This window comes from Corvus cornix, chromosome 8 (genome assembly GCF_000738735.6).
Source record: "Corvus cornix cornix isolate S_Up_H32 chromosome 8, ASM73873v5, whole genome shotgun sequence".
Lineage (NCBI taxonomy): Eukaryota > Metazoa > Chordata > Aves > Passeriformes > Corvidae > Corvus > Corvus cornix.
Window position 1 is genome coordinate 9,192,396 of NC_046338.1, and position 22,753 is coordinate 9,215,148.

Below are 22,753 nucleotides of genomic sequence, written 5' to 3' on the forward strand. Positions count from 1 at the left end.
TCATTGTGCTGATACACTGATATGCCTCTTCCCAGCATAAGAGGCTTAGAGCTGGGAAGGAGAGGCCACTGTTATCACTCCAACGCAGAGCACAGAACAATCAGTGCAATTCCAAGCTCTTCATATACCCCCAGTGTCAGAGAGACCTCGGGAGCTCAGTAATGGTCCAGGTTAATCACACAGCTCATGTCAAAAACCTAATTATTTATAAAAAAAGAACAATTCAGATTATAAAATCTTCTGCGAGCCTATTCACAGCATCCGGCGAAAGGAAACGGAGCCCACCAGAAGGAAAGGAAGGTGCCGACAAGCCCAGGACACAGAGGGGCCATCTGAGCTGTCACACCGCCAGCAACACGGTCCCGCCACGCTCCGGCCGAGCACGCCGCCAATCAGCCACCAACTCCCGGGCTTCCAGGAGCAGGAGCAGCCCTCCTCACCAAACCAAAGGGAGCGCGGAAAGCCAAAGGGAGCGATGGCACACTTGAAAGGATTCTGGCAGGAATCTGACGGAGCAGCTTGGAAACTCGCACAGCGACAGGAACAGAGGCAGCGCTCCCACCCAAAGCCTGGCAGAGCCCTCAGCGGCGGGAGAGGAGCAGCTGCTCCCGGCCGGCGCGGACACGTGAACCAGCCCTTGTTGAGAAATCAATCCCCTTGCATCTTAAAACATCTTCCCGTAACTCCCAAACTGTGTTCCAGCCACAAACTTTATGGATTCCAGCACTGAAAAAAGAGCAGCAGCCTGGGGAGCCGGATGCTGGAGGGGAGGAAGGGGGAACACACCTTCACTAGGAGGCAAAGTTCCCCTTACGCTGCAAGCAGTTCTGCTTGCAAACAGCAACTTCAGTCAGCTCAAAATCAATTTTGTGCTATTAATATAACTGCCCCAAATTATGTTCAACATTTTTTAAATGTCTATTCGTAAGAATGTCACTTTCTCCCCCAAAATTTCCATATATATGTTTGATAGGCTGTATTTAGGCTGCCATTCACAAGTACTCATCAACCAAGTCAAATTCCACATGACAACTCCTATCTTGAGACCCTTCCATGATTCCAGTCACAGTCCCACACTACAAAATCCCAACCTCTCTACAGCCAGGAGAACAGAGTGCCAGGCTCAGGAGGAAGGGTGGCTGTTCCTTACACAGCCAGAGCCCCTGCCCCCCACACTGTGCCTCTGGCGTAAGACAGTACAGCAAGCAACAAAAATTACAAATTTGGTATGCTACGTATAATTCTATTGTACTTATTAAATGAGAGTCTGGATTAAGTAGTGGAAACTTGACAATAAAAACTGTGCAAAGTACTTTTTCCACTTTTAAATCCTTGATGAAAACCTCCATAAATTCTTTGTCTCTGAGATTACAGTCTATACAGAACACTAAAATACTCCTGATTCACCAGATCATTTCTTTTAGAGAAAGAATGCTTTCAAATTATTTTTAAAGCCTAATACACAAATAGCAGCACTGCTGTAGAGCCCTATAAGAATAATTGGGCACGTTCCACCTCCAGAACCAGCCCCATGGATCAGCTTAAGAGCAGCGGGTTATTTTTGACCTACTGCTTCTACTTGTGAGCTGCTGCTTCCATACACTCAGAGAAGGATGGGGTGGTCAGAAAAGAGCACCTCTTTCTCTCCCCATCTCTATAAAGCACCACAAGCAGAATGAATTCACTGGAGGCATTATTTCTTACTTTATTTTCAGATCCTAATCAGAACAGAGAGCAAAAGCAGCAAAATTCCCTACTTCTTTTCAGAACCATTTTTCATCCACTTCCTGCACTTTGGCTTTCCCACTCTTGGGACAATGGCACTTGCTCCTGGCAGGGAAACGGCATCGATCCATCACCAGCACAAACACTCACCCGCCAAGACGAGCAGAAACTGAATTATATACTCCATTTCTCTGCAGATACAGGGGAAATTCCCACAGCACCTGAGCATGGCAGAATGAAAACATAAACCAGTACTAAAGGCCAGAAATTTTCTTTCCTGCCATCAAACTTCTTATTGTTTCCAAGGTCTAAACATTAAAAAGAACACAGGTAGTTCCCCACATGCCCCCCAAAGAAATTCCTTGGTGTGTTTGTGTGTTATTTTACTGTCAGGAAGCTGGGGGTAAGTTTAACAAATTATGATGAAGACTTGTTTGATGAAACCCCCTCAGAAATGTCTATGGTAGCAGAAACTAAGAATCTTCAGAGGTTTATAAGCAGAATGGTAATGTAGAGAAGGAGGAAGAGAATGAAAGAAAACAAGTCCCACAGGGGACATAAGCTGCCTTAAAAAGTAATTAGAAGGATAAAGACCACCATAAAAGGCTTATACATGTCTTTAACAAACACTTTTATGTTACCATGTTGCAGAGATAGACATAAAAACTTCAGGTAAATATTACTCTTTACCAGCACCAATCACCACCAAAACAGCAGTCTGTAAGATTTGGTTCATATAAATGTGTATTTTTACTGGATATACCCGGGATTAAAATTATTTTTTCATGTTTCTTATGCCTCCATTTTCTTTTTCCATTTGTATACAGACTTTAAAAGTATATTTGATACAGATGGTTGATAGCAAGAAATAATTACCATGAAAAAACTTACAGCTGAAGTTAGAAACTGGTTTAGCAAATTTAGTTTGCTGAGAAAATTACTCTTTTCAAATTTGGATATAATATGGGAAAGCCATATTTTCTTTTTAGAAAATTTTGCATTTAGACAGCACAAAAATTACAGCAACCCACACCATAAACCCTGGCTTAGAAACCATGAGGATTTCAAATATAAACCCACATTTTTCATTAAAAAGCCTGAACAGGTCAATAAGGTTCATGCTATAAAGAAATGAATTCATTATTAATTTTTTATTATTGGGGTACTAAACAAGAAACCTGATGGCTCAAGGGCAACCCCAGCTGGATTTAGTGACTACTGATCAGCCAAGGAGGCAAGCAGAAGCAATAGTGAGCTCCAGGCTGGTGCTGTGCATCCTGCAGCCACAGTGAAATGCAGTTTTCAACTTGATCTTCTGGGTGCTGAACTGCTCTTAAACACATGAACACACAGAGGTGCTTCACCACGGGATGCTCCTGCTGCAAAGTCCCCACCTTTGTCCTTTCAGGTCTGGAACGTCTCTAGTGCGATTCACGTGCAGGTGCACATCAAAACCATGTGAAAGCTGCAGCCAACAATACAAAAACTGATCTCTGTATAGAGAACAGAACAGGATAATGGCTGAAAATAATTAAACTACTTCAACTAATAGGCTGGAGATCAAAGTTTGAGTCTATCACTCCACATTCGCTATTTGAAACTAAAGAAAATATTCATGAACGGTAATTATTTCTTTTGTGAACAAAGCATGGGGGAAAACATAACCAATACATTTATATGCATAATTCATTAAAGGAAAACTTTGAACTCTGATTATTGAACCACACCAGAGACAAAATATAACTACTTATTCCTGTTCTCTAACTATTCAATCTCTTAGCAGCCTACAACTCAGCTGAATATAATTTCCTTTAGTGCATTAAACATAACCCTCTATAGAAACACAAACACTTTAAGCACATTAACAACAAAATGGTATCTAAATTATCAGGCATTTCTCTTAATGTCACCCTGCATACAATTCCCCCATCTGTTTTACATGTCTGCTCACTCTGTGCTGAGTATTTCAAAATTAAGATTGCAAGATATCCAAGTGCAAAGCCATCCTTTACAGTGTGCCTGTGTTTCCTTCTGCTAATACGGAAACAGTCATCAACACTCATCAACAGACTTCACAGGCTCCATCCCACCATTTATTCTCTTCAGCTTCCCCCCAAGACCTTCTTTAGGTGACAAAATTTCTCATGTTCTCCTGACAAGTACAGTGAAACATGTAACTCCACTCCTTTTCCTTAGCACAAACAAGCACAGCAACTGTTGTTGTCTCTGCCTACAATCAGTTCCTGCAATAAAATAGAGATTACTCATACTGACCCAGGAAATATGAAGCATTGAGAGTCAAACAAAGAAAAAGTTTAGAAGCATTGTCAGGAATAGCTCATCCTTTTCCATTCAGCAATGACAAATACCTGAGCTAATCCAAAGGCTAAAATCTTTTTACTCAACAATCCAGCAAAGCAATCACCAAACCAGCAGCCATAGTCAAGTCCTCATTCTGTTTCTGGCAGGCTGGAAAATAATTCCTTCCTCCCCCAAATATGATTTTTTACAGTGGTAAGTGCATCCCAACCTCCAGACTAGCACACAAAAAATGCTGAGTGGCTGATGTTTGTATATAATACAACTGCTACTGAACTGTTACAAAGGCTGGAGTTTGTGCAGAAAATGGATGCACCTCTTGAGGGTTCCTGGCTCCAAGCCAGGCACTTCATCCTCCTGTCCATTCCTGTTTCTGCTTCTGTCAGTGAACAAAAGCCAGTGACTGACAGTCAATAAGTCAGGACATGGGCTACACCCATAACTATCCCTACTCATCAGCCACAGCACTTTTCAGAATAAATTTTATTTTCAGAATTTATTTTTGCTTATGAGCTTCACTGTTAAGTTGATTCGGGCAGAGGAAAATCCTCCAGAAGAACTGAGAACTGCCTATAGCGGTAATGCCATTCTTTTTGACAGAATAGTTAAACAAATTTATACATAGTATATGTGTATTTTTACCTTCTCTCACATGCATATATTATAATTATTCCCTTGATACAAATTTCTTTAACTTCTAATTCAAAAACTAAGAGGATATTTTTAATCAAGTAAGCACTCTGATATTGGGATACGCAAAATCATGTAGATCAACTCCACAAGACCCTTTTCAGTGAGCCTGTACAGCATCATACAGCTCTACATCAGCCACAATGCACTACTGACTTCATGAACAGTTAAACTTCTCAAACAACAAGATACCATTTGGTTCTTCTACACCTGGTACGTGACTTTAGAATCTGTAATTCCAGAAACTACCATCAAATAATCAGCTAGATAACAGAGGCAACTAAGACATTTCAATTCTTCATAGATTTTTAGTCTCACTAAGAGCTGCAACCTTGTGCTTAAAATTTATGGCCTGGATCTTCTTGACACAGGTTGCTAAATTTCTTCACATAATGACAGCTTAAAAGGCACTCACTTGTGGAAGAAAACTAAAGTGAAGTAATGAAAATTGCAGGAGTTAAGTAATACAGAAATAAAATATTCAGTCACTTGGTTTAGTTACCAGTAACTAAAACACTACACATTTGAAGCACTTCATTTGTATTTCAGACACCTCAAATGAAAATACACGAGTAGTCTTGTGTCATACCCACCTCCAGGCTGGAAAGAGCTGGAATATCTCTGGCATTCTCAATTTCAATTCCAAAAGTTTTGTGCAAAAATATCTAAGTTACATTAAACAAAAAACTTACTGGTAACTCACTGCTCCACTATTTGATCAAAGAACCTTCATAATCTTCAAATGATGAACACCACCTGTCTTAGAAATCTCTCAAATCTCGTTAAGCCAGCCTTTGAGGCATACTGGTTTAAAAAAACCAAAACCAGTCAGTGCTTCATGTTCTTTAAATAACTCCCTGACTGGTTTATCATTGTCATATGAACTAAACAAAAAGGTCTGGTCATGCTCCACTTTTAAAAAAAGACCTTTTGATCCTCTGTATTGTTCAGCCCTGAATCACTGGCTCTACACAGCATTTTCTAAACACTGTTTCTCATACAAAGGGGATAGCTTACATTGAAAGAACTAAAAATTATTTCTCATTAGAACCAGAAACCTGAGGAAGAAAGGTTATAAGCTTTTGTGAGCTTCATGTCTGTAGTCCACAAGCTTTGGGAAACAATTTTAGATCATAATGCAATAGCAGGCAGTACAAAAGCTTTCTCTTTTATATAATGCGATCAATAATGCAATTTTTTCCACCATAAATCTGTAAGCATAGCAGAAGCTAAGCTCTAATAATACAACTGAAACACAAGTTAGCTCGCTAAAACTCTTTAAGCATCATAATGCATTTTAAAAAACTGCTGTTTGTTTAAATCACAGTTTTAAAAGCCTACTTTTCCTGACATGTGCTACTTTATTGAGATACCTCTATCAGGCTGCCTGCTCCACAAACACCTGACCTGGGTGGCCTGGGAGCTGTGTGCTTAGACTTCTGTCAACAGATTGTTTGAAGAGCAGTGATCAAAGTTGTCCATATCACATAAATAATCAGTGACTTCTCTGGAGTCACTTCAGCGATGTCACAGTGGCAACACTCAACACTGCAGCTACTTCCATATCAGGATCAGCTCAAGCTGGTAATTAGAAGTAAGCTTACACTGCCACTGCTTTTCCTACTACACTTAAGGAAATGAATAGAGGCTTCGGTCTCAGAGAAATCCAAGCTAGCTGTTTCCAAGCCCATGACAGATTCTTGAAAATGCTAACAGAGAAAACAGAGCATCTGCCCATCTAAATTACTTCCACAACTGAACAGCTATATATGTTCAAAACAAACCAAGGGATGAATAAAGAATAATTATACTTACAAGCTTCCTCTTCTGGGGAGACTGAGCTCTTTCTGGAAAAAAAATAAGAACGAAAACCTTGAGTTAATTTTATTTTTTACTATATATTACTAATTTATTTATCAATAAATGACTGAGGTTGAATAAATAAAGAGCTGGCCATTTCCCAGCGCATGCTCAGTGTAGAACTGCACAGCTCTGCTGCTGCACATTCACAATGCACAGTCTGGGGTACAAAAGTTGCTCATTTTGCTTAAATAATCACTGCCTTTGTAGTCAAAAAATCATAAGCACTCAACAGAGCAAACATAACTTTGAAATTCAAGCCTGAGCACAGATAAGGCAGTAATTAATTCTGTCCTACATACCTCATCAGCATCAGACCGAACCACTTCCAGAAGTGTGGAACGTGGTGTGCCTGCAGCTGCTGCGGTATGATCTCACACTCTCACCAAAAGAAAGAATTAATGCAATGGAGTGGATTTTGAGGGGCGGTGGGGGGGGGGAGAATTTGGGTGTGGGTTGGTTTTTTTTTGACATGCACATTAGCTGTGTTATGTATTATCACAAAAAAATCCGAGGCCAAACACTACTCCCACTTCTCAGCAGCATTTTGCGTTTCAGCAGCGCAAGCGAAGGCAGACGGGGCATTTTACGGTTTTTATGGCAGTCGATAGCCCGGGGGCATCCCCAGGCGCGGGCAGCGCTGGACGCGGCGCATCCCCGGCACTGCCCAGCGCCGGCCCCGCAATTCCCGGCCCCGCAATTCCCGGCCCCGCCCGGCTCCGGGGGCTGCGCTCCCGCCGGACACCGCCAGGTGGCAGCGGCGGCCGCAGCCCCGGTTCTGGGGTTTTATCCTTAAAACATCGGCGCGGGCGGGACCTCGGACGGGCTGCGCTCATCCCCGGCTCAGCGAGCACCAGCATCGCCAATAGCAAGTGGCTGTCAGGGTACTTGATCTACGGGAAGTGTTTCTCATCCCCTCTACGAAAAAAAAAAAATCTGTGTTCTCACTGAATATTGGAAAAAAAAAATCAATAGGAAAAAATATTAAATCCATGAAATCTGGTAAGGTAATATCTTTTCCATCTTTAGCTACAGTGTTTCTGCTGACTGACATGACTAACAGTGTTATCGACAGGCCGTGACTGGTCTGATCAGTAATACATGGGATTTGGCTTAAATTTGTTCAAAGATACCACAAAGTTACAGCCAGTAAAAACTAATAAATAAATAACTAACTTTTACATGCTGTTATTCTTTTCAAGTATGAGTTTTCCATAATTTGAAATTTCATTACCGTTTAACAGTGCTGAGAAAATTCCATGTGTGAATTATTGCAAGGCTGACAGCTTACAGCATCGAGAAATAAATTCCTGTCGTCAGACAAACTTGTCAAGATCTAATCAAAACACTTCAAGTGCGTAAGATAATAAATCATTAGCATCTATAACAGGTTGTGCGGTTTATATTCTAAAAAAGGTACTTCTTCCACTCTCATTTGTTAGAAATAATTAGTTTCCAACTGTGAAGCCTATGTAACAAGGACAGCTTTTTGCCACTGCAAATGAATAAAAAACCAGGTAAGATACAGGTATTGTATATTATTCTGCTTGTGTAGATAGTATGTTACTTAGACATGCACATACATCTCTTTCATCATATGAGCAGCTATATTTAATTTATGCTTTTTAAAGAATATGGCACCTCTTGGCAGAAGGCAGTTTTTCTATTGAAATGATGTATTTCTGTTTATTCCAACACAGTCAGGCCCAGAAATTTTTAGAATGAATGTATAAAGCTCTGGAATTTCATGGTACTGGATGAAAAAGCACGACAGTGACCTTTAAATCTATCTAACTACCTTCTTGGTTTTGAACTTTTAGGGTTCATTTTTACAAGCTTTGCTCTAGTCATCAGAGCTGAAAAGTCATTTAAAGAAAGAACACTCCCTTGCAGCAGCACAGCTCTGGTAATTGTGACTTATAATTACCAGACATACATCACAAAAAACATGGTCCAGGAACAGGAATGGACAAATCCTTTCCTTTACAGAATGCTTGTTTTACTCAATATGACCTTTAATACTTCCTATAATGTAGGTAATTTGGGATTAAATGCATGCAAGGTTAGAAGGAGGATTGCCTGGGCTTTGTTCCTGAAAGCATCCCTTGGAAACCAAGTTTCCAAATAAGGAAGGAAGAAAGTCCTAGCAGATGACATCTCAATGCAATTGAAATATTATCCTATACATGTAGGAACCGTCTTCATTCTGCACCTCCACCTTGACAAACACAGTACAGCTTGGAATCAATAGGCAGTAGTTCACATTTAATACCACTGTGGTCTTGACAACAAAGAGCACAATCAAAACAATCAATTTTTATACCTGGTGTTCCACCATGCCTCATGTCTTAAAATCCCCTTGACAAACCCTAACAGCTACACAGCCCACCACATCCTGGCCTCTGCAGCACTTTCCCTGTCCTCTGGGAAATGACAACGCACCCTCCCAGCTCTTTGCCCTTTTCTGCCTCTCCAAAGCTGGTAACAGCTCCTGTAATCCCCCAAAACAGACCATGAATGGTGGGGCCAAGGCAAATGCACCAGAGCTGGATGTTACACAACCACAAGCAGTGTAATTATGAGATTTGCTTTTCCCAAATCACCAGGGAGTTTGTGTGTGAAGTTACATCCCAGATAGAAAACGCCTGGAGATGGAAGGAAGGAGGGAGCAGACCACAGACATCTGCTGAGCTATTCTTATTTGAGGATGTCCACTGCCAGGAGAACACTGCGGGTCTCCAGGGGATCAAGTGGACAATGAAAATGCCTCCCAGAGATGGGGATACACTCACAGGGTCAAGACTCATCTGGGTCTTAAGCCAGCTCAACACTTCAGTGTGTGCAATGGAACCAACTGAGAGTTTGTATCTTAAAATGACAGGGTGGTTTCAAACATCTGAAATAGCACTGCAAAAACAGTGATTCAGTAATTATGAAAAATGTAAGAGAAAAGTCTAACAGCATTTCACAAGCACCCTATAAAGGTTAAAGTCTACTCAGAATCATATATAGTATCATTTATAGTAGGGATTAAATGGTTTAGTGTGTAAATTATGAGGTAGGTAGTGTGATTTAACTGGTTTCCACTCACACCACAAAGGAGGTTGGCATTACATGTCCATGCATCCTGAAAAAATAAATCACATTTTAAGAGGTGAGATAACTAATAAAAGAGTGCTGAGCTGTGACAGTGTGGTCTGAAACACTATTTACAGGGTGCAGCTGTAATGCTTTCAATATGCTAGTTTATCCTGAAGGACGTTTTTCATTTAAGACCACCCTTCTGATGAGAACAACGCACGAACCTGCAAGATTCCAAACTGCCCCTTCCAACAGCACATCTGCCTCCCTGAGCACTTGTGCTGCCAGTAGCTATATTTATATTACCATTATTACTCCAGCCAGCCTCCATGCCACCTGCTCTCTAGGTCAATAATATAACCCTCAAAACAGAGGCTTACATTTACATTTGATTTATATGAAGTGCTAAATAGCGTTAAGAACATTTTAAAATATTGGTGCGCATTATTCACGAAGAACTTTCAGAAGTGGAAATAAAGAACTACTTTCACAGATCCTAAAAAATAAGGAGTGTATTAAATCTTGCAGTACTCAAATGACAAGAACAGACTGTTCTGAAAGTTAATTTTTTGTATCAGTTCCACATTTCAAGGCATAATTATTAAACATGCAACTTGATCTCTACATGACAAAAGAAGCAGCAGATTTTCAGACAAGTAGTTAAAAAGGAACCTTGGGAAAGAAATTCAGCATCAAGAAATTTATAAAAAGCTGATTCAAATATCTGCCTTCAAAAGAGTTCCTTGTATTTCATTTTGTCTTAAGTTCATCACCTCAATCACGAGGCTATAAAATTAGTAGGACACCATATCATGCTACAGAAGAGGTTTCACAGTAAGACTAGATCTTCATTTTACAGGCACCAAGAAGGCTAAAAGAGAAAAAATACCAGCCATTTTAAAGATCATTTTTCTGTTTGCAAAATATATTGTTTAGTACATAGACACCAAAAAATTTATTCCATTGTGATCTTTTATATACAGAAACTGCATCTGAAAACAGGAATGTTTCAGGCAGCAGGAAGAGTGCTAGCTTCTTGCATAGGTGTGTGCACACAATATGGAGAGGAAATAAAGTCTGGAAGTCTATTTGTTCATTGACCTACAATACAACCCACATCGTTTCAGCAGATACGTTATGTTACAAAAGTGTGAAAAAACAGGAACCCATCACTCAAATGTGTCACTTTCTCTCAGTCTTGTAATTTGTCCTTGAATATGTATCTGCACATATGGCACAGACCCACAGGCAAAGTTGGATGCTGGAGCCCGCACTGATGGCAGCTTAAATGGAGTCCTTGCAAATTAAAATGAGAACCATTGCCACACAGGATGTTCCATATTTTTGCCAGAGCAGACAGCATGATTCCTGAGATTGCCTTTGACCTTGGCTCCCTTGCAAGGTAGCTCACTATCATACCAGTTGGGACAATAGACAAATATTTTTACAGCTATAAGAGTAAATACATTTCAGTTAATAAGTTAATATTTCACAGATGATGAAATTCCACTGACAGTCAGTGACCTGGTACCATGCACTCATGTTTTAATTTTTTTCCTTTGCTGACTATGTTTGCTTCAGGGTATACTACCAACCAGCAGGGGATTAATTAAATCTCCTTCTATACATAACCATTTGCATTACAGAAATGATATAATGAGGGTTGGAATCTCCAGTTCTGATGGAAAGTACAACCTGGCCGTGCAAGGACAAACTGTAATCCATCCATCAGATTAACAGGAAGGAATTTTTCATGGTGATTAAAAAAAAAAAAAAAAACACCCCATGCTAAGCCTTTCTTTCTCCTATCAGAATCTGTCAGGAAAAATAATTTCCTTCTTTTCACTGTATCACTGTAAATGGTTATTAAAAACAGCACTTCTCAATTTCTCTTTCTAGAAATGATTACATCTGAACTTGCTTCCCAAACTCATCAGTAAAGAATTTTAAACAGCAACACTAAACCCATATCTGTACTGAAGGTCAGATGAACCTATGGAATATGCTGCAGATACTTTCTATAATTTACTGACTTTTTAGAAACTAAATTCAGGATCATACTGTTAGATCATCTGCTTAGCTACAGAGATACTTAAAATACAGAAAATTAATACCCAGCCTCTTGCCAATACCATTCAAAATATTCAGGACATAGAGTTTAATTCCCAGACCAGATTCTCCACACTCTAATGAACTTATGTCTGCCATCACACAAATTCTGAAATGCCACGGATAGCCTAGTCCCAGGGCATCTCCCCACATTCCCAGCACCAGCAAAACTGCCTGGAACCACCCTTTCCTAAGAAATCTCACCTTCACAGTGACGAAGTACCACAGCCTCCAGAAAAACATGACACCAGAATAGTCAACAATGCATCTGTTCACCCAGGGCTACCCTAAACATACTACAAGTTCAAAGCAAAATAAATGTATTGTTTTGATTCATTTTTTACCTCAACAGAACTTGCATGTCAATAAAAATGCCATTTGCAAGTATTCTAACATCTAAAACCAAATGGGGAAAAAACCCTCAGCTGTTTAGCTAACAGGCAGCCCTATATATCAGTCTTTCAACCCACAGGTCACAAATCAGCCAATGATGCATTTCATGCTTTTAGATCTTCCAGCCTTTCTTTTCTCTTCAGCTTAGAAATCCCTTACTAGTCAGCAAAATAAAAAGCCTTTGGATTTATTTCAAATTAAGAGTTACTGCAGAAGGAAATAAAGCTAAAAAGCCCTTTAAACTTTAAGCAAAATTCTCAAACACAGCAAATTATTTTCCCTTCCCCACCAGCCCTTCTGGCTGGGCAACAGAAACTTATTCCTTGGTAAGCAAAGCCAAGGATCCAGGTCACATCTGTGCATTAACCTGTCAAGAATATATGTGACCAGAAGCTTCCCACTAACCTTTCATATCACTTAACCTCAGGACTTTCCATAAGATTATGGATTTTGGTTACTTGACCTAAAATAATTCCAGAATACATCTCAAAACAGGCAGGAATTCACACTTTCCTCAGAATATTTTCAGTGCCCACTCCCGTGTATATATATAAAATATATATATGTATTTCAGTAAGCTGGAGTGTCTACTCCATATTTTGTACATTACATCATATTTTCCAGCCCAAAATACAACATTACACAGTGCTCGTGGTAACAAACGGGACTGAGACCACACGTCATGGCTTGGACTGGCAGATGACAATAAAAACAAGGGATGCAAACCACATTCCCAAGGGATGAATGGGGAGTTGCCCAGCCCCAGGAAAAGCCAGCTTCCACAGCTGGGTGGGCACCCACAGCCCAAGGCAGGGTGGCACCCACACATCCCTCAGCAGCCAGAGTAATGAGTGACTTGCAGTCCCCAAATTCTCATTTCCTCCACAGGATTCATTCCTATCTCTGTTTCTCGGGACCAAGAGCACAGGGTCACTCTGATTTCATGCCTTCATTCAAGCAGAAGTCTCTTTCTTCCCATAGCAAAGGCAATTGCCAGCTTCATATTCAATCCCAAGCTTTTCAGCTGAGGTTAAACAGACAGTGGTTTCTGAAAATTAAGACAACCTCTAAAATCCTGGTCACAATAATAGGGTACAGTAACTCAGCTGTTCAATCCTTAGACACCAGCAAACTAATTTACTATTAACTTGATTGTTCTCCTCAAGCCTAAAAAAATAAAACCAACCATAGCAGCAGCCCTCTTCAAGTACACTTGCCAAGCTTACTTTTAAATGCTACAGAGCACATAAAATACAATCTTTTTAAGGTGTAATTTCACTTGCAGGAAAAAGTAAATTTAAATATTACAGCTTGAATTTTGCAACCCAGAGTCCTAGATGTGGTACAGAAGCATAGAAAAAAAAAAAAAACCAGCACAGCAGAAGAAAAATTATGAATTTACTCTCCTAACAGACAATCCATAAATTGCAACAGCAGCAGTAGCTCCAGAAGACCATTATGAGAACTTATTCCCTGAATTAAACAATAGCAGCAACCCAAAATGTGTGTGTGTATCAACAAAATAAAAAGTGAGATGCACGGCAGTCCTCTGTAAATAAAAGGGTATATTTTAAAACCCGAAAAATAACACCAATAATAAATACTCCAAAGCTTTCTTATATATTATATTTTTGCACAAATTAGCCTAAGGGTGAAGGAATACTGAGAGTAATAAAGCACACATCTTAGACAGCTCATTAATCTTTCTCATTACTTAATTCTAGTTTTACAAGGCCATGAAGCAGATTCCTGATGTGTGCAAGAGCCTGCCTAGCACTGAACATCCAAAATAATGGGAGCAACTGTTCAAAATTCTCTTTCATTTTGCCAGGCGGAGCCAGTTTCAGAAATTTAAGTCAAAAGGTCACGTTCTGCAAAATTTTGAAAAATGCAGGAAAGAGTCTCATGTCGGAGCCATACAGGATCGCAGCTGTAATGCTATTGTTAGAAACCGCTCTTAAAATTACTCTGTCTTGACTTGCACCAAAAATTCCTTCGAGACTGGGCATGCAATGGTCACAAGGAAATAGTCACAGCTGCTAAAAATGCCAAGAGCATTACAAATAAACAAATCCAGTTTTATTCTCTCCCTTGTAGGCTCATACTAATATTAATCTCTGATTAAGTCAGTTGACATTTCTACTATACACACATCTACTCCTTAAAAGGTTGTTTCTAGACTAATTAACTGTCATCAAGGCTATCTGACAACCAACTTGATTAATACAACTCTTTAAATATCCCTGAAAACTGAATAATCAAGCCCAACAAAACTTTGGTGAGTTTGGAACCTTTCAGGTTTATCTTACATAAAAATTACATAAAACAATGAGCCATCTCATGAAAACTCCAGGCCTGGCTCATCACCTCATATCCATTCAGTGCACTGTTAATACAGACCATGAACAAAAATCAAAGGTTACCCCCAAAATTATCTTGAAATACATTGGTATTATATTAAAATTAATTGGACATTCTTCAAAACCATAGTTGAAGCAACACAAGGTACATGGTCAGTTCAGTGTTAACATCAGCAGCAGGTCTCTTCCACCAGTCCAAAGGGTTCTGTTTATTCTGTCAGGTTGGCTTCTCACTGACTCCCCAGTTGTAAAGTGTTTGAAAGCAAATAGGCAGAAATTAAATTTGGTGGCTGTTTTTGAGAGGCACTCCCCATGTCTCCAGTTGCTTCATCAATGTTAGGCCAAGACTTGTGACACATCAACAGAATCTTATCTTTAGAATTGTCTATTTCTCAATTAATTTAGACAAAAAGAAAAATGTGTCAGGCCAGTGTTGCCAGACAGCTGGACAGCTTGGCCAGCCATAAAATTAGGTCAAGTTTCCTAATAGTAAAGCTCCGGGAGAAAGTTCCAGGGGAGAGAAACCTTTCAGTTCCTCAAAAAGCCTCAACAATAAAGGTGTCTCCCATCCTTCCTTAAAACTGAATCAAGTCCATTCCACACAGATATGGGAAAACACTCTCAGAAATTGAAAGCATAAGCAATCAATTTTAAAGATATTTAGTAATTAGTCCTAAAAGGAATTCCAAGCAAATAAAGCTCCCTTGCCTTCATCTAGTTTATGACTGATAGCATCTGTAACCTCACGAGGCATCCATTAAGTTCAGGAGTTAATTACATCTGCTCTGACTGGACATTATTTACAGAACAAGCAGATGTAATTTTCCATTGCTTAGCTAAGCTACATGAGGCACTTCAGCCTACCCCTCTCAAATCACTGCTTCTCACAAAAACACGGAAGGAGGGACAGACAGGGTGCTCTGATCATTTTTTTGCAAAGGAATAGTTACAGGCCATCATCCACTTAATGAAGAAATCCACATGCTGAGCACCACGTGAAAATTTGGAATAATCAGATGTCAGACAGTATTTACAGCTTTGTAGCAGACAACAGAATTTTAACTTCTATTTCTGCCCTCAGAAGTGAATAGTCTCTGATATTCCTTATGCCTGCTGGGCTACACACTGGAACATAAGCCCTTGAAAAAAGTGATGAAAGAAAAGGCTCTGTTGCTTCATTCCCCAAAAATAAATACTTTTTTACAAGAAAAGCAAAAGCCACAGATATTTGACATTTACACATAGTATGTGTATAGGAAAAGATATTCACCCCCTAGACATACAAGGTGGTTACACACCCAGTGTGACTCATTTCAGTTATAACACAAAGCCTTTTTATCACAACTTTTTTATTATTAGTTTCAAAAAACAATAATTTCAGTGAAAAAACCAAACATTAAATTGGAACATGCTTTCCTATCATCTTTCACACATACTTTCAAACAAGTTGGGTTTTTTTCTGCTTAGGCATATTTAAATTAATCATAAAGACAAAAAAATATATTAGAAAAAAGCAATTAAATGGTCCTCTCAATTTTGGTGAGATAGAACTGTAATAATCACCAATTGAACTCTAATTTTCAAATTACAATCTTATATTAACTTCAAGTACAACAGTGCCTGTCACGTCCACAGGTGACAATGCTCTAAGGTGGAATATAAAATGGGGAACTGCAAAGTGGTGCTAGGCCAAACCCATGAATAATTTACAGATCAAACCCAATGCAGGGAAAGTTTTCTACTGGTGTAGGTAAGATAATATTCGGGCTCATAAGAGGCAGAACGTATCTCACAAAAGCAGCATTTATTGCTTTCAAAATGAAAGACAGGTGAGCTGGGAACCATAGGAACTGACCAATCTCATTCCTGGACATATTTTTAAATAACCACATCCAGCCCTGTCCTTCAGGTATATCACAAATTCTGCAAGTGTCAAGAGAACTGAAGTTTTTGGATCACTCCAATTTCTCCTATGAAAAACCATGGGATACATCTAAGCATCTTTCACAGATTTATTTATGAACAACCCTACATTTAATAGAGTTGGATAATTCAAGTTTACTCAGTGCCAAGAGATCTGTTTCAGAGTAAAGGAAAATTCATCCCCAATTAAAGTACTGGTAAAATACAGGCACTCACTCCCAAAGCAGAGATTGAGAAACTGCAGACTGTGCCTAATGACTTTTAGTTCTGATGGGCGATTAGTGCGCTTTGTAATGGACTGACAGAAACAGCTGATTCTATTACAAGGACATGTTCTGGCTAGGATTCTCTTTCTGTTGCATTTAAATTATAAATATGGACTCTCTTGAAAATATATCAAGACAAAAGATATTAATCAATATCTAAAACTTCTGTCTTCTGTCCTTTACCACACTTCAAATTAGAACAAACACTGACCTCATCACCAGGAAAGCCTTGCAGGTACTCAGGACTGTCTGCACTGTAATTTCTGTTCTGTACATTCCTCTTCATCCTCTACTCCTTTCAGAAAAAATTGCAAGGGTTTTTTTTAATTCAGCTGTTGGCTTCAAAGTCAAGTTTTAAGGTATATTCCTGTTTGCATTTACGGGTACAGAAGAAATTTCCAAAGACTTTGCAAGACCTGAAAATTCATCACCGGTTATCACTGAACAGTCTCCTTCTTCAAAGAGGATTTGGGAAGGGGCTTTTCCTCAACTTGACAGGTCTCAAAACAGCAAGTCTAATCAATGGCCTTGTTCACACTTTCAGGTTGAATTCAATGCATGATTAAAGCATTCAGCTCAGAATAGCTTCTGGGGAGCCAAAACGTCTTTGCTACAATGTTTTTAACTCAATGTCTGTAATGTACTGTAGGAGAACTTGAATACCAGAACCAAAGTCCCTGCTCCTCTCATACATATTTCATAAAACCTACAAAAAAATGTTACTCATAGTGAAAAGAGAAAGCAGCATGGAAACTGCAAACCATCTAACAAGCAAGGAGCTTCAGTACATCGAAACATTTAAATACAAAAGTAGGGCAAGCACCTAAAAATCAGGTCTATACCTCTGCACAAGCTTTCCCACTGTTGTTTTTGAAGTTTTGTTGTCATTTTCTTTTGTCTATCCCACCCCACTAACAATCAACCCCAACTCAACAGCTGTTCTCAAAGTAGAAGTTACGATTTTGATGTGCTGCCATGTGCATTAGAGAACTTTCTATACAAAGAATGTTTGTTGTGGATGATAAAACAATTCTTACGACCATAACCAATGAAAAAAAAACCACCTTAGGAGACTTTTCACTGAACTTGTTACATTTTTGTTTGAGAGGGACCAAACTGCAAAGAAACAACTGAAAAGATGGAAGTTTAGTGAGCATCTGTGAAGAAATAACCTAGATAGCTTTCAAAGAATGACTCAAGGTTTCACTTCCTGATAGCAATCATCGACCCATGCTCCTTGGTATGGTAAGTTGTCTTCTTCGTCAAGAAAATTCTTGGTTTATTTCCCTTAGATGTTTGACTCCTTAATCCCTATTTCCACGATGTTTTCTCTCAGGGAGTGCTACCACAAGCTGTACTGGTGCTCCCAAATTCTCACAACAGAAGTGCAACTTCAGCAGCCAGAACAAAGGATTAGTAAAAGCATTAAAGTGATCCTGCTAAATCATTCAGTGCTTACACAAAAACTGAATTAATCTCATCCATTCTCCTCCAAATTTAAATTCTGTGATAACTGATAATTTTCATTTCAATAAAACAGTTTAGAAACTGATAAAATAGTTCCAATGTGGTCTGACTGCAACAGGCTCAAAGGTCTTCTAACATATTTCACTTTTCTGTTTCTCACAAAGTCAAAAGCACAGCAAATGAAGGCAAGATGGTGATTCCCATTTAAATCCTCTTCTTGGAGCTGAAACATTGCTCCAAATTCACCACTGTATTTTAAGCATTTCAGTTTACTTAGGAGGAAAGAAACTTTGGAGATTTAAGGATTTATTTTTAATGTGGGCTTTGTACTTGCTGAATTCAGAATTTTAATATCAGAAAGCAAACTCACCATCTAGTCAAGGAATTACAGATGACTGGCTATAGGGGGATTTCTCTAACACACATACACCCAAAACAAACCCAGTGAAACTTGGGGGGTTAGTCCAGATTTACATATATGCTGAGAAAATTTAGACTTAACATCTCAAATGATCTTTTCTCATTTACATGATTAAAAAAAAGGTGTGTCACAGGTACCACTTTATTTTCACTGTTTTTAATTCCACAGTAGCTTCTTATATAATGCATATTTATTTTCTGCCCATCACTTATTTTTATAGAAGTATCTATCTTTGAAACAAATTTAAAAGTCAGTTTGATATTTATTTAAGAAAAATCCTAGGATGGCTCACCCAGACACAAGAACTATCAGAGACTGGGCAACAAAAATATTTATCTTCAGAGAAAAAAAAGCAGGTTTTCAGATGTAGTGAGCCTGCTGTCTTATTAGGTGAGCCCCTGGGAAAGTCTATTGCTTTGTTAACATGATGTTGGGTTATTTTTCAGATGAAGGTAAAGCAACTCAAGTCATATTCCCTCCCCCACCTGAAGCCATAAGAAGCTGCCCAGCATTTATGTCCAGAGTGCTTAAATAGCAATGTACAGCCTGCTTAAAAAAATAAAATCGATAGACATTATGCCTCCTTATTTAAAAATCAATAGACATTATAGATTAATAAAATATTCTTTTCATTTTCCCTGTTATTCTAATTGAATACTTATAAGCCTCTCTAGCCATGTTTAACATTAAATGCAAATGGACATAGAGCATTTAAATGTGTACTGGTTCTAGGAAGCAGAATCTGTACTGTAAAACAAACTTGAAAGAAGCATTTGTAAATTAACATACTGAGGCACACAAAATATTATTTTCAATCCTAATACTTCAAGTTTTCCTAATTTCAGTGTACTTAAATAGTATTCCACTGCCTGTTCAGACCTAGAAACTATTAAAGCAAATGACTGACCAAAAAAATAGTATTTTCAAAACAATATTGGAACTTCACTACACAAATGTCCATTAATTTCAGTGGAACAGGTAGAAAATTAGGTTCACTGTACTGTCTGAAAACCTCTATCTATGGCTTCCTTCATGCCTAGAAGGTTTTTGCTTCACAGATTCAGGTACTCCTATCAAAGCAAATAAGTCTCTGGAGCCTGGGAAAGGCAGGGAGCAGAAAAAGGACTCAAAAAGCCAAAAGGCAAATAAGCAATACAATAGCAAGATACAAGAAGGGAAATGAATCTACCTACAATGCCAGGGAGCTGCCATGTGCAATACCGAGCCTAAAGCAAAGCAGAACTTAAAAGTGCTTCCACATTAATTCTAGAAGCCTGAAAAATAAAACAAAAGTATATTTGGCATCAAACAGCCACCCTCTGTAACAGGCATCCCACACACCTGCCCCCAGGGGGATAATCTATGGGATAGTGTTGTCAGTATCTACTTATCAGGATTGATGGATTAAGCTGTGGGAGCAGGGAAGATGCTCTGCAGATGAAGTTTACCAGGATAAAAATATTACAGAAGAAACACTTCACAGAATCTCTTTGGGCAGGAAATCCAGCCTGTAATAGCCAAAAATACAGTTCCAGGGCTGTGCTACCAATTCTCAGTTCAAGGCAATGACAACAACCAGGAAACATTAAATAAGATTGGGGGAAGCTGAAAAGTTAGGACAAGTCACAAGAGTGGAAGTTTTCAGTCTGGGCCAGTGCTTCACCAGGATAACAGAAGATCAGTCTGAACTCCAACAAGAGATGCTATTTTGGGTTTGTCCCCAGCCTTCTACATTCCTTTTAACTTTTAGTGCCCACAAAATGATTCTGTCTTGACTGGGGTGCAGCATTCCTCCTGGGCAGAAGCCTTTGGTCCCAAAGAGTTGATCAGCTCCCATCACATCTAATTCCTTCTTTTTACTCCACTATGTTGTCCACACATGTGGGCTGCTAATGTCTTGTCTACAGATTCCCACACATAGAGCTGGCAGGTATTAGAGAGAATGTGTTTCAGTGGCCCACTTGGCATCCTCAAGTTACCCTCAAAGCATCTCTCCTTGAACCTCCCACACAGAAACCCATTTAACTGCATTTATTCACAGAGTCACCCACTATCACAATCAGCTTCCCCTTATCCTTGGGGATATCATCTCTGCTGCAGGAGCCTCCTCAGTACAGAAGGATACAATGACACTGTCTGGAAGATGGATCTTGTCCAAAAGATCAAGTCCATCCTCAGCAGCAGTGCAGAGGGAGTGGTGTCCCAGCAGGTCTCACCTCTGAACCTCTCTACTAAGTTCATGCAGTTCAGTTACTTTCAGCTTAGAAGAGCAAATCTGCTTTCTTAATGCTGAGAGCTCCCTGAACTACACACACTGAAGACCTGCTCCATCACATGTTCTGCATTCTCTGCAAAAAATGGAGAACCTTTCACTTAGACGCCAGATTTTTATATGTATCTGATGTTTAACAATGTGTTAGGTACTGGAACCTGATCTAATTAAGCTTCTCCTTTAAGTAAGTGATTAAGCTTATTCTCTTCCCCCTCTATTCTACTTTTATTAAGTAAATTAGAAATAGGTGAGATCGATCCAAAAGCAGGTTTGGTTTGTTGAGCTTATGGGTTTCTTCTTAAATGCTGACTTGAGGCATTCTCTCTCTTCACTGATGACAGCCAATCTTGTCCCCTGTTCTACACACAAATTAGAAATTTCTTTTACTTTCATTCCTCCATCTCTGAAAAGGTTAGGCATTCTCAGTATCCCAGATGATCAGGCAGAAAGCTGGCTAATATTGTAAGTGCGTCAAAAATCTTACATACAGAACTAAAGAAAACGCCAACCAACCAATGCAGAAGATCAAAAGTGTGTTGTTATTTTATTACAGCAAAATGTTAGATAGAAGTTTGAGATTTGAGTTTTCCATTTAGATTGAGTTTTCCTAAATTAATTCCAGCATACACTGCAATAGCAGATACTGCACAGAACCAAACGTGGACTTCCTGTAAATCCTGGCTGTGTGAGGAATTTATCAGGCGAGTGGGCAACACAATGCCAGAATCAGGATACACACAACCAAGGACTCACACACCCACAGACAGCCAAACTAGCACTAATTTGAAAAAGGACAGAGGAGAAACTGTGAAGACAATGGACAGCTGTAATTGGGGAGTAAAATGCAAACAGGCTGTTAGGCAGCATCAAGAACGGGATGGAACATAATATGGAAATGATTATAATGGCATTAGCTCAATCAGAAGCACATCAGCAGCTATGATGCCATGTCTGGTTCTAGGCATGTCATTCACAAAGACAAATCCCAGACTCCTGGCCAAGACAGCTTGCTACTATTCTTGAAATTCATTTTCCTATGGAATATATACTTGAGCCTAAAACCAGAAAAAACCCCTCCAACCACCACGGAACAAGTTTTTGTAAGAGAGGAAATAACTTGTCTTTCTAGCCAAAGGAGGAGAGGTAGCTTCAAATGCCTGCAGTGTGACAGCACTGCCTTCCACAGCTCAGCAAGGAGTGCCTCCAGTTCATCTTAAATGAATATTCAAATGCTGGCAGCCATCATTCCAGCAAAAGAAGTCTTTGGCTGCAGTGAGGATAGCCTGATGGATTCATCGAGGGAAGAATTCCCACAGAAGGAAAGCTACTCAGAACAAAGGACAATGCTGGCACAAGAAATGATGCATACAAATAGGTGTAAGTGCGCTCAAAATGGAAACTAAAAGTTTCTGATTTTCAGAAGACCATGCTTCTAAAACAGCAGCAATGAAGTGCTTAAATTCTCTGTGGTCCTAAAGAAGTACAATTGGACAGTGTATGTCCATTATTTCATGCATATTTATAGATATATATATGTACACACCATTTCTATGAATACACAGACACAAAGAAATTCTGTTTTCCTGGGATAAAGGGAAAGCTCACACGTTTTCATTTGTATATATACAAACTTCAAAGACACCACAAGAGCAAATTTTGTTCCAATGCACTGATCCACCACAGATTACAGTATTATTTCCAACACCTTCTTTTACAACTGACTTCTTTCTTTGGAAAACAAAAGACTTGGAAGCCACAGGTTTCTGGAATGCATTTTCTAGATGTGCAATTTATGGAGGCATTCAAAAACAGCCTGCAATAAATATAGCAAAGCAAACTGAGAAAGCTTAGGGCAAGAGGAATTTTC

General features: G+C 39.3%; 1 protein-coding gene across 6 annotated transcripts in view; it reads right to left on the bottom strand.

Annotated features, from left to right (window-relative positions):
* The window catches only part of MAST2 (microtubule associated serine/threonine kinase 2), a 188,659-nt gene that overhangs the window by 100,844 nt on the left and 65,062 nt on the right, over positions 1–22,753 (bottom strand). For all 6 annotated transcript variants that reach the window (XM_039555709.1, XM_039555708.1, XM_039555707.1 and 3 more), the window contains one exon: positions 6,550–6,581. In XM_039555709.1, the coding sequence (XP_039411643.1) occupies positions 6,550–6,581 (32 nt within the window). The remainder of the gene's footprint in view (positions 1–6,549; positions 6,582–22,753) is intronic.